A 13277-nucleotide genomic window follows, 5' to 3' on the forward strand; every position below is an offset into this window, starting at 1 on the left:
TGTCAAACACAGTTTATTAGGAACTGACTGAAGCTGAGTTCCCATTAACAAAGTCATTGAATTGCATGGGGCTCACCAACTTAGTCACTCTCAGCTTCTAATTATTTTGTAAATCTCCCACCTGCAGCTTGCCCATTCCCTCTGCCTTAGTATCTTATATAAACCTTGTTCCTAGTCACCTCCTTGAATACCCCAGCCATTTGCTGTGTGGACACCCCCACCCCCCACCCCAATCTACAACTCACTTTCCCGGAATAAAGACCTCGATTTTGCTAAATAGGCTGTTTTCTCTTAAATTCGGGTTTGACACTCCTGTCTCACAGGGTTAGTGTGTAAGATCAAATGAAATGAGGTGTAAAGCAGTTTACAAATCTGAAAACATTTGTATAAATATTAAGCATTATTGCTCATACCCCGATTAGGCACAAGTGGCAGAACCACCACTTCCAGTGAATCCAGGTTCATGCCAGGAGTCAGGACCTGAATTAAAATAAGCCTCAGACACTTACTAGAGGTGTGACCCTGGGAAAGTCCTTTAACCCTGTTTGCCTCAATCCTCATCTGTAAAATGAGCCGGGGAAGGAAATAACAGAACACTCCAGTATCTTTGCCAAGAAATCCCCAAAAGGGGTCGTGAGGAGTTGGACGTAAATGAACAGTTAGACATGTTTTTGCCAGAGCCCTCCACGCGGTGACAAACACCACATTGCCACTAACCACTAAAGTAATCCAAAGGAACAAAGAGGTCTCCTCCAGTGGTCCCAGCTCAGAGCCCCCACACCCGCCTCCAATAAATTCTGTCCCTCCCCTTCCCCGAAGCCTCCTCCTTTCAGCCCCGGAGAACACTTTGGCCCCATCCCCGAAGGGGCGGGGGTTATATTCTGGCATGCTCTGTAGCTAGATTGAGGCCGCTGCCTCCTAGGCGGAAGTGGAATGCTCCTCCTCTAGTCATTTTATTTTTCCCAGAGTGCCGGTGGGGTGCTGTCATGGACGCCTCCTGGGACCGGTTTGTAGCACTGGGACGGTAATACACTGGTCTGAGGGGGTCCTGTGTGGCAGCCAGAAGAGATAGCAGGCTGATTTTAACGTTCGGGCGCCCTTGGGCCCATTTTCTTCGTTCTCCCGGAGCGGTCCCCGCAGAGCCCCTCGCTGGTGCCTGGCTCCGGCGCTGCCATGTGGCCCCCGGAGCTGGCGGTGCTGAGGGGCTTCCCCACCAGCGTGGAGCGGCAGCAGTGGAAACAGGTGGATGTGACCGGCGCAGGTGAGAGGAGGGGCTCACTGGCTCCGGGGGCGCCCTGACCCCCTGCCCTGGGCCGGATGCGCAGGCTGCCTCGGGGGTGACCAGCCCTGATGTCTCTAATGCCACCTGTATAGCGGGCAATCCCCTTCTCCACGCAGCCACCACCTTTGTTACAGTTCCCCTAACTATTGCCAAGAAACATTCATGCAGCACTTATGGGCCAGACATTGGTTTTCCTGACTCAAAGTCCTCCTTCATATAGTGCCAAACTGATGGGAGCACGGGTCTAGCCGTGTGTCACTCTTACTCGGTGACTTCCAGTGACCTGGAGTTTTTTATTTGAACCTAGAGATAGTAAGGAGCCGTTGGAACTCTTTGAACAGGGGAATGACATGCTCAGCATTGGGGATATCATTTTGGTAGCTATGTTGAGGACTGGCAGTGATTCAAATTAAGAGGATATTGCAATACATACTTCAGACAAGAGATCTCTGTTATTTTTTTAAGATCAAATAAAGCCACTTCTGGCATTTCTCTTAACCAGGCTCTCTCCTGCTTTTCCAGTCTTACACGTTACTCCTTTATATGATTTCTATGATCCACTCCAGTTTGCTTGTTCTGAAGCCTGAGTGTACTACTGCCCATCTCTTTTCTTTTTTGCCTGGCTGTCCCCCATTCCTGGAATGCAATCCATCCTCACCACTTCTCTGAATCCTCAGCTCAAGCTACCTACATAAAGCTTTTCTGGGTCCTAGTTAATACTGTACTTTCTCTCCAAACTACCTTGTCTACATTTTGTATATATTGTTTATATATTTATTTATGCTCCTCTCCCTGTTAGTAATGCAAGCTCTTTTTTTTTTTTTTTGGTGAGGCAGTTGGGGTTAAGTGACTTGCCCAGGGTCACACAGCTAGTAAGTGTCAAGTGTCTGAGGTTAGATTTGAACTCAGGTTCTCTGAATCCAGGGCCAGTGCTTTTTCCACTGCACCACCTAGCTGCCCCCAACAAACATTTATTAAGCAACTACTAAGTGACAGGTACTGTGCTGGGCACTGTGGATATAAAGACAACAAAAAGGGACATGTGTATATATGTAGAAAAATCATGTATACAAGTAAATCAATACATGATAAATTCAAAATCTTTTTTGTAGGGATCAGGGCAATATTAGCTGGGGGGATGAAGAAAGGTTACATGTAGGACGTTGCATTTGAATTGTCTTTTTTTTTTTTTTTTTTGGCAGGGCAGTGAGGATTAAGTGACTTGCCCAGGGTCACACAGCTAGTAAGTGTCAAGTGTCTGAGGCCTGATTTGAACTTAGGTCCTTCTGAATCCAGGGCTGGTGCTTTATCCACTGCACCACCTAGCTGCCCCCTTGAATTAAGTCTTGAAGGGAGTCAAAGATTCTAAGAGGCAGTAATTAGAGGACAGATGGAACATCTTGACAGGGAACAGCAAGTATTCCAGTTTAGCTAGAATGTTCATGAAGTAGAGTGCCAAAAAGAGTTTTTATTTGAGCCTAGAGGCAGTAGGGAGCTATCTAAACTCTTTGAGCAAGGGAGTGATATGGTCAGCATTGGGAATATGACTTTTGTAGTTATGTTGAGGACAGATTGGAGAGTGGAGAGACATAAGGCAATGAGTCAAATTAAGGAGATAGTTACAATATGTACTTCAGGCAAGAGGTGATGAGGGCTTGAACTAAGGTGGGTGGATGGGTGTGGGAGTGGTGATATTGATAGAATAAACAAAACTTGTGTTAGATTTGAGGAAAAAGGGGGTAGTAGTGGTCCAAAGAGAAACTGACTCCATTGTCTTTCAAACCTGGTGACTGCTAGGATGATGGTGCCTTAAATAGAAAGTATAAAAGATAGAGTGATGGGCTTGAGGCAAAAAAAAAAAAAATCCTCTTTTGGATATGTTAAGTTTGAGATGGTAAATGCCTAGTAGGCAGTTGGGAGTCCCCTAAGCCTCTGTCTTGGGCCTTCTGGTTTTTTTCTTCTATCCTAGTTCACTTAGTGATCTTATCATTTCCCATGGTCAGTTATCATCTTCTTGCAGATGACTTTCAGATCTACTTTCTATTCCTAAACTCTTTCCTGACTTCCAGTCTTGAATTTCTAGCTGCTTATTAGACATTCTAGAACTGGATGTCCCATAGACATATTAACTCAAAAGTCCCAGGTCCAAAACTGTACTCATCCTTCCCCCAAACCTTCATCTTTTCCTAACATCCCTATTGTTGTAATGGGTGACATCTTTTCCCCAGTTAGTTACCTAGAATTGTAACCTAGGTGTCATCCTCAACTCCTCCTGCCTTCCTATCCATCTGTTGCTAAGACTTGTTGATTTTACCTTTGTAATATCTCTTGTATATGTTCCTCCCTTTCCTCTGACACTAAAACTTCCCTGGTGCAGGTTTGAATCACCTTATGCCTGGACTATTGCAAAAACCACATTGGTCTCCATGCTTCATTCTTTCTCCACTCCAATCTTTCCTCTACTCAGCTATCACATCGACCTTCCCAAAATACTGGTTTGACCTTATCACCCTCTACTCAAACTTCAATGACTCTCTATCGTCTCCAGGATCAAATATAAAATTCTCTGTTTGGCTTTTAAAGCCCTTATAACCTGGCCCCTTTCTTCATTTAAAGTTTTGTTTGATCTTACTCCCCTCCATGTACTCTGCCATCCAATTACCCTGGTCTCGTTGCTGTTCCTTGCATAAGACACTCCATCTTCCAACACAAAGCATTTTCACTAGCTCTTCTCCGTGCCTGGAATTCTCTCCCTCTTCGTCTCTGCTTCTGGCTTCCCTGACTTCCTTTAATTTTTTCTAAAGTCCCACCTTCTACAAGAAGCCTTTTCCAATCCCCCTTAAGGCTAGTGCCTCCCCTTTGTTGATTATTTCTAGTTTATCCTGTATACAGCTTATTATATACAGTTGTTTATATGTCTCTCAAATTAGATTGTGAGCTCCTTGAGGGCAGAGGTGGACTTTTACCTTTCTTTGTATTTCCATTGCTTAGCCCAGTGCCTGGTGCGTAGTAAATTCTTATTAAAAATGCTGGTTGACTGACTTGACTGAATGATGTAGGACTAAGGGTCAGGAAAGACAGGTTTTATTTTATAGAATAGAGATAATACTGAACATGCTGAAGACAATGAAATTACTGAGAGAAAGTGAAGAGAGAAAGAGAAGACCCAGGGAAGAGCCTTTGGGACATACCCATCCCTAGAGGGCTGCACATGGATAATTGGGCAAAGAATACTGAGGAGACAACTAGAGAAGTCAGTGACAACAGATAGAAGAATAAAGTAAGAACAGTGTGATGAAAAACCAAGAGAGGAGAGATGATCATAGCATCATAGATTTGTAGAAGGGACCTGAGAAGCTGTCTAGTTCAACCTCCTTATTTTACAGATGAGGAATTAAATCCCAGGGAATTTAAATGAGAAGAATAGCAAGAAGACCAGTTTAAAAAAAAAAAAGAACTCCCAGGTATCAAGTAGGATTTGAACCAAAGTCCTCTGACTCCCAAAGTCAGAGGATGGTCAGAGCTGTCAGGCTACAGAGAGGGCTCATCAACTACTAACTTTGAAGTCATTAACAACAACAAAAAAATGTTTTGACATTTATTGTTGAATTTATTTCTTAAATGTCATGGTACATGTAGGCCAGGTGCCAGGTTATAAGAATATAAATGTAAAATAGATTGTCCTTTTTGTTAGGGTCAGCTTATGATCATTGAAATAACTTAAAAGTTTCCTGATGAAATCTTGTCATCTCTCTGCCTTCTGTTTAGTTCTGGGGTCAGCTTATTGTTCATCTGTGGTACCTATCCAAGTGTGTTCTGTTGGAATAATTCAATGAGATACACAATGAACTGGAATTCAACATTTGTGCATTATGTGTTTTTCATCCATTTGAATTTTCCTGTGTGGATTGCTGAAATGGACTAGTAATGGTCTGAGTATTGATTGAAAGAATGGGCATGTTTTGATTCAGTCAATAAGCGTTTTAAGTGCAGACTATATACTAGGCACTGCGTAAGGTGCTGGGTATAGAAAGACAGTTCTTGCCCTAAGGGAGCTTATGTTTTATTGACAAAGATGGGGGAACATTGTTCACAGATAAGCGCAGTGGTTAAAGCACCGGCCCTGGATTCAGGAGTACCTGAGTTCAAATCCGGCCTCAGACACTTGACACTTACTTGCTGTGTGACCCTGGGCAAGTCACTTTAACCCCATTGCCCCGCAAAAAAAAAAAAAGAAAAAGAAAAGAAAAGAAAGGCCTCTTGAAGATGGCATTTGAGCTGAGCCTTGAAGGGAGCTAGCAATTCCAGGAGGAGGGGGTGAGGAGAGAGCCCTTCAAGAATGGGGAGGTCTTTGCAAAGACATGGAGATGGAAGATGGAATGTTGTGTTCAGGGAACAACAAATAGTGTCGTTTGCATGCGGAGGAAGGAGTAATCATCTTGGAAAGGTTGGCATTTAAAGCCCTTCTCAGTCTGGTCCCAGTGTAACCCTAGGTTTTATATTTAGCCCTAGAACCCTTGAAACTCGTTCAGTAGTGCAGTGATGTCGTGGTCAGACATGTGGTTTAAGAACATCTGTTTGGGAGCTACCTGGAGGTTGGATTGGAGAGGAGAGAGGATTGGGGGCAGGATAGATTTCAGGGGTCCACAGATTTGCATGGGGAAAAAAAAATCTTTATTTCCATATAATTGGTTTCCTTGGTAATTCTATGTATTTTATTTTATGGCTTTAAAACCATTGTTTTGGGAAGGTGTCTATAAGTTTGACCAGACTTCTAAAGGGCTGCATGATGCAGAAAAGTTTTAAGAATCCTTGCTTTGGAAGGAGAGAGGTAACAATGTCAAGTGCTGCAAAGAGAAGAGAAGACATATATGGGACACAATCACTTTCCTTTCTTCAAGCATTTGAAGAGCAGTCCAGTGGAAGAGGGAATTGGCTTGTTCTGGTTGACCCCAGAGGACATAGAGGCTTCTTAGAGGCAAATTAAGCTTGATGTAAGGAAAAACTTCCTAAGAGAGCTGTCCTAAGTGGGAAATTCCTGCTAACTAAACATTTTCCAACAAAGACTGAATGACTACTTCTCAGTGTTCTAGAGGGGATTCTAATTCAGGTATGAGCTGGACTAGGTGGTATATAAGAAACTTTTCTACTGTGAGCTTCTACAAAAATGAAAACATAAATCAAGGTAACTGAACAGCTCCTAAGTCTTTTTGCTGTTAGCCCTGTTATAACTCTCTATAGTCATGTTCACTTAATTCACTCCCACACCTTCAACTGTCTTTTCTGTGCAGATGATTCCAAAAACAAAACCTGTTGTTCCTACCTCTTCTAAAATCCAGCCCAGTATTTCTAACAACCAGATAGTCATCTGGCCCTAAGTATCTCACCTGTAGACTTCAGGAGGGTAGTGGCAGATAGAAGGGCCTGGTGTACTGGGGTTCATGGGGTCCTGATTGAAGGAATGAACAACAACAAAAATCCCATCTATATCAACATTCTACATGTCTGAAAGCAAATTTGTCATCTTCGCCTGGAAGCTAATCCTCTTCCTGACTTGTCCTATTTCTCTTAATGGCACTACCATTTGAAACCTTGAACCATCCCCCCCCCCCCCCCCCCCGCCTTCTCTCCTTTGTCCTCCATCTTGTCATCTTCCAGTTACCCCATGTTCGTAATCTGGGAGCTGTCTTTGATTCTTCATCCTCCGTTCTCCTCATGTATCAATTCATTTGCCAAATCTAGTTGATTCTGCCCCACTATGTCTCTTCCATCCATTCCCTTCTCACTATTCACACAGGTATTATCCTGAGCCTCTGAATGGCTCTCATCATGTCTCATCTGGATTATTGCAATAGTGTCTTAATTGTTCTCCTTTGCCTCAAATTTCTAACCTTCCAAGTGCTTCCTTCAAGTAGCTGCCAAAAATGATCTTCCTAAATCACTTGAAAAACATTATTACTAATTCAAAGAGCTCCAGGTTGCTTCCTTTTATCTCTAGGATCAAATACAAACTCCTCAGTTCACAATCTGGATCCATGATTTTTCCATCAGTAGTCAATCAACAAACGTTTTTTAAATGCCTCCTGCATTCTAGCCACTGCTAAGTGCCTAGGATACAAAAACCCAAAGTGAAACTGTGTGCCCTCAAGGAACCCCATTCTACATGGGGAGAAGAGACACACTCCTCTGCTCTATTTGCTTTATGTTTCCAGTCAAACTCGTCTTGCTGTTTTTCACACATGACATTCTAGCTCCTGTCTCCGTGCTCCATGCTTGGAATGGCTCCCTTTCTCTTCACTTCTTCACCTGCTACCTCTTAAAAGTCTTAGCTTCCCTCATAACTCAACTCAAGCACTGCCTTCTCTGGGAGGCCTTTCCTGATCTCTAACCCCCTCCCTCCTTTATTTACTTTGTATATATTTTATATTTGTACAGGTTTCTACTTTGTAGCCATAGTGCCTAGCACAGCTTCTGGCACATAGTAGATATTTGTTAGTTGCTTGCAGTCCACTATATTCTGTTTCCAAAACGATTTGAGTCATTCATTCATCTAAGAGTTTATTAAACAGCTACTGAGTACAGAGTACATTGGTAGGTCTTCTTGGGGAGATAGAAAGTTAAGGTCAGAGACACTCCCTGCATTCATGAAACTTAAAAATAGACAAAAAAGCAAAGATAAAAGTATTAATACTGTATGAATTGCAGAATGTTGCTTTGTGAGGGCTGAGATGATCATTACCAAATTTGAATATTGGGGAAGGCTTCATGGAGATAGTGGCATTTGAGTTTGGGTTTAAAGGAGGAATAGGAATTTAGCAGTTGAGCAAGAGAAGGGGTCCTTCAGGTTTGGGGAGCATAAGCAAAGGCATATGGCCAGAAGAACATAGTTTGAGGGTCAGAGTGGTACAAATTGTCAGCTCCATGCATAGTAGTAATATGTGTAAGTTGGTGTCAGATTTTGGAGGGTCTCGATGCTAGGTGTTTTTTTTTTTTGTTGTTGTTTTTTTTGGTGAGGCATTTGGGGTTAAGCTAGTAAGTGTTAAGTGTCTGAGGCTGGATTTGAACTCAAGTCCTCCTGAATCCAGGGCTGGTGCTCTATCCACTGGGCCACCTAGCTGCCCCTCGATGCTAGTTTTAAAGAACAGAGCTTTCCCTCAGCAGTAGAGAACTACTGATAATTTTTGAGTGGATGAGTGACATGATCCTGTGTCTAATCAAGGTAATTTTTAGTACCATTATTTAGGGACATATTGGAGAGGGATGAAAATAGAGGTTGGAATACCTTTTTGGAGTCAATGAGGACACTCCATCTCCTGACTTCTGTCTGTCTCTTTTTTTTTAAATTATGAAAGTATTTTATTATTTTCCAGTTACATGTAGAGATAGTTTTCAACATTTGTTTTTGGTTTTTTTGGTTTTTTTTAGTGAGGCAATTGGGTTAAGTGACTTGCCCAGGGTCACACAGCTAGTAAGTGTTAAGTGTCGGATTTGAACTCAGGTACTCCTGAATCCAGGGCTGGGGCTCTATCCACTGCGCCACCTAGCTGCCCCTCAACATTTGTTTTTTATAAGATTTCTAGTTTCAAATTCACCCCCCCTCCCCTCCATCCCCCCTCCCCAAAGACAGCAAGTAATCTGATATAGGTTATATATGTACAATATCATTAAACATATTTCTGCATTAGTCATGTTATGAGAGAAGAATCAGAGCAAAAAGGAAAAATCTCAAAAAGAAAAACAACAGCACCAAAAACAAAAGAAATAGTATGGTTCAGTCTGCATCCATATTCCACCAGTTCTTTTTTTTTTCTGGATTTGTACCGTTGTGTTGCTGAGAAGAATCAAGTCTATCACAGTTGATCAACACATAATGTTGATGATACTGTATACAATGTTCTCCTGGTTCTGCTCATCTCACTACAGTTCATGCAAGTCCTTCTGGGTTTCTCTGAAATCTGCCTGCTCATCATTTCTTACAGGCACAATAGAATTCCATTACATTCATATACCACAACTTGTTCAGCCATTCCCCAATTGATGGTAGCCCCTCAATTTCCAACTCATTGCTACCACAAAAAGAGCAGCTATAAATATTTTTGTACATGTGGGTCCTTTTCCCCTTTTTTATGATCTCTTTGGGAAAAAGACCCAATAGTGGTAGCCTTTTGGGCATAATTCTAGATGCTCTCCAGAATGGTTGGATCAGTTCACAGCTCCACCAACAATGGCATTAGTGTTCCAATTTTTCCACATTTATTATTTCCTTTTTTTGTCATTTTAGCCAGTCTGATAGGTGTGAGGTGGTACCTCAGAGTTGTTTTAATTTTCATTTCTCTAATTAATAATGATTTAGATCATTTTTTTCATATGGCAATAGCTTGGATTTCTTCATCAGAAAACTTGCCTGTTCATATCCTTTGAACCATTTCTCAATTGGGGAATGATTTGGATTCTTATAAATTTGATTTAGTTCTGATATGTTTTAGAAATGAGGCAGTTATCAGAAGTATTGGCTATAAAAATTGTTTCTCAGCTTTCTGCCTCCCTTCTAATTTTGGATGCATTGCTTCTGTTTGTACAAAAACTTTTAAATTTAATGTAATCAAAATCATTCATTTTGCATTTCATAATATTCTCTATCTCTTGTTTGGTCATAAACTGTTCTCCTTTCCAAAGATCTGAAAGGTAAACTATTCCTTCCTCTCCTAATTTACCTATGGTATCACCTTTTACTTTACTTCTGTCTATTTTGTTTTTGGTTTTGTTTTGTTTTTTGTTTAGTGAGGCAATTGGGGTTAAGTGACTTGCCCAGGGTCACACAGCTAGTAAGTGTTAAGTGTCTGAGGCCGGATTTGAACTCAGGTACTCCTGACTCCAGGCTGGTGCTCTATCCACTGCACCACCTAGCTTCCCCTACTTCTGTCTATTTTTTTTTTTTTTTTTTTAGGCAATGGGGGTTAAGTGACTTGCCCAGAGTCACACAGCTAGTAAGTGTCAAGTGGTCTGAGGCCGAGATTTGAACTCAGGTTACTCCTGAATCCAGGGCCGGTGCTTTAACCACTGCGCCATCTAGCTGCCCCCACTTCGGTCTATTTTTAATGGCTGTCCCCCATTGCCTGGAATATTCTTCCTCCTCACACCACCACCATCTGTCTTCCTTCAAGACTCAGCTTAATGCTAACCTTCTGCAAGAGGCCTTTGCTGGTGCCCCCCCTCCCTTCTCCTCTCTTCCTCCCACCATCCTTGGGTTTTCCCTCTGAGATTATCTCCCATATGTAGTAGTTTGGCATGTTGTCGGTGTCGTCCCCCCCCCCCCCATATGAACTTCTTGAGGGCAAGGATTCTGTTTTTTTTTGCCTTTACTAGTACTTAATAAGTGCCTGGCTTCTTATAAGCACTTGATAAATGCTTGTTGATTTAGGAGCCTATTGAAATAATTGAGTGGTAAGGAAAGTTTAAACTGGGATGATTTCTGTGAGAACAGAGAAGAGAGGACTGATGGAATGGGTGTCACAGGAGGTGGAATTGATAGCACTTGCTAATGGATTCTGTTCCCCTCTTCCTCAGTTCTCATATTCGAAGATAACGCTGAAGATATAAGACTTAGTAACAGATATTGATTATATATGTGCATGTATGATCTAAATTTGTGCTGTTTTGTTACTTTGTTACTATGTAAAAATGATGACAAATGACAATTTATGCAACAATTCTAGGTAGGATAAACCACCTCTTGTTTCTAAAATTAGAAGATGAAATTATGCCCTACTAAAATGATAAAACATACACTCATCATCTCTAGTTTAGTCTCATCCCAGTAAAATATCTTTCCTACCTCCATGAATTATCAGAAATAGCTCTCCTTTGGTCTGCAATACATTTAACACTATTAGACAGGCTATTAAAAATACTTCTCTTCTTTCAAGGCCCAGGTTAAGTATCTTCTGTGATACCTTCTCTGATCCCCTCCATCCAAGGCTGTTTTGGAACCAGTTCTAAATGATTCTCAACAGCTGATTGTTAAATTTTCAGTGTGAGCTTTTATACCTCAAAATTGTTAATTGTTACAAATTAAGGCTTCAATATTGTTTTGTTGATTTCTAGCTTAAGAAAGTGATCAAGAAAAAATAATAATTACAGATGTTGAGCCACTCTTAATAAAGAGATCAAGGTTTTTCAAGAAATTGAAGACAATGTGGAGTAAAGAAGATAGCTTGAAAAGGGAAAAGGATCGAGGGGAGGGCTTGTTAGGAATTATGGGAAATTATGTAGTTGTGGATTTGAAGTTTGGAAGGACTGAGTTCAAATCCTGCCTCTGACATTTTAAGAATGCACATTCATTTGCTATCAGTCAGTAAACATTTATTAAGGTACCTACTATACTCCAGGCAATTTGCTAGAGCTCTGGGAATACAAAGGTAAAAGACTATCTCCTGCTCTGAAGGAGCTCCCTTGGGATAGAGAAGACACACATGATGTATAAATAAGATGTTTGTGGGATAAATTTTGAAATAATCAACAGAAGGAAGGCACTAGGATAAGGGGGATCAGGAAAGGTAGGGTTCTAGCTGGGACTTTTGAAGGAAGCCAGAAAAGCCAGTGGGTGGAGATGAGAAGAGAATGCATTCCAGATATGAGGTTAGGCAGTGAAAATGCTTGGAGTTGGGAGATGGAACAGCCAGGGGGGCCCCTCCTCACTGGATAGCAGAGTACTTGGGAGGGGTGTAAAGGTGCGAAGACTGGGGAGGTAGAGAAGCAGCAGGTTATGAAGGGTTCTGAACACCAGAGGATTTATTTGATCCCCTGAGGTGATATGGAGTCGCTGGAATTTATTGACTCAGCTAGGTAGAGTAGTGGAAAAAGTGCTGGCTTGGAGTTAGGAAAATCTGAGTTCCCATGTGTCCTTAGACTCAGCTATGTGAACTGAGGTGAGTCACTTATCTCTGTCTCAGTTGCCTCAGCTGAAAAATGGGAACAATAATAGCACCAAATTTCCAGGGTTGTTTGTGAGGGTCAAATAACATAGTATTTGTAAAGTACTTAGCCCAGGCACATAGTAGGTGCTTAATAAATCTGGCCTTCTTTCCTTCCCTCCCTTCTTTGGAGGGGGTGGGGAAACATGGTTAAACACAACTGTGTTACTCTAGGAAGATCAGTTTGGCAGCTGAGTGGGCGATGTACCAGAGCAGGGAGAGACTCTTGATAGGAAGATCAGCCAGCGGGTTATTGCAGTAGTCCAGGGATGAGGAAATAAAGGCCTGTACCTCTCTGGTGGCAGTGTCAGAGGAGAGAAAGCAGTGTGAGAGATGGTTATTAATAACCAATATCTTGGGGAGATTCAGAGCCTCCCCCTTCTTCCAAAGTCTTGACTTTTAGAGGTCCAGTTTCTCCTTCATATAATATTGCCTTGAATATTGGGTTAGACCCATCCCAAGTTTATAAGGAATTAAAGATGGGGAAGCTCATTGTGTTCTACTTTGGGTTTGCTGGAGACAGATCCTGCTATCTAGATAGCCGAAGGCTGGAGATAATCTCTGTGCAGGGGTCAGTTCTTGGCCCCAACCGACCACCAACTGTTTCAGAGCATACAAACTCTGTGCCCCCCCCCCCCCACAAGGGTGATGGGCATCCTTTTATTAATAACCTGCTGACCTTATCCATAAAATAATTATCCAAAAACTAGGTCAGTTTTTTTATCGTCACAGGGCCATAGGAGAGGGATATTCTAAAGGTAAAATAGACCTTGGCAGCAGATAGGATGTGGGAAAGAGTGAGCTGAGGTTGACATCTCGGTTTCAAGGCCGCTGACTTAGTACTTACTACTTGTTCTCTTTTTGACTTTCCCTCATCTGTAAAACTAAAGGGTTGGACTAGATAACCAGCGAGATCCTTTTCAGCTCTAAATGCTGTGTTCTTTGTTCTGGTCCCTTGTATTGTGAAATGAATGTCCAGAAGGCACATCTGTTCAAAAGCATTCAAATGACTCCTTATTGCT

General features: G+C 42.0%; 1 protein-coding gene across 1 annotated transcript in view; it reads left to right on the forward strand.

Moving 5' to 3' along the window:
- The first annotated feature begins 981 nt into the window (after positions 1–981).
- Positions 982–13277, forward strand: part of TTC27 (tetratricopeptide repeat domain 27) — a 230231-nt gene continuing 217935 nt past the window's right edge. The window contains 1 exon segment of the mRNA XM_043987972.1: positions 982–1261. Within this exon segment, the coding sequence (XP_043843907.1) occupies positions 1174–1261 (88 nt within the window). The 5' untranslated portion in view covers positions 982–1173.

The sequence above is a fragment of the Dromiciops gliroides genome, chromosome 2 (genome assembly GCF_019393635.1).
Source record: "Dromiciops gliroides isolate mDroGli1 chromosome 2, mDroGli1.pri, whole genome shotgun sequence".
NCBI classification, from domain to species: Eukaryota; Metazoa; Chordata; class Mammalia; order Microbiotheria; family Microbiotheriidae; genus Dromiciops; species Dromiciops gliroides.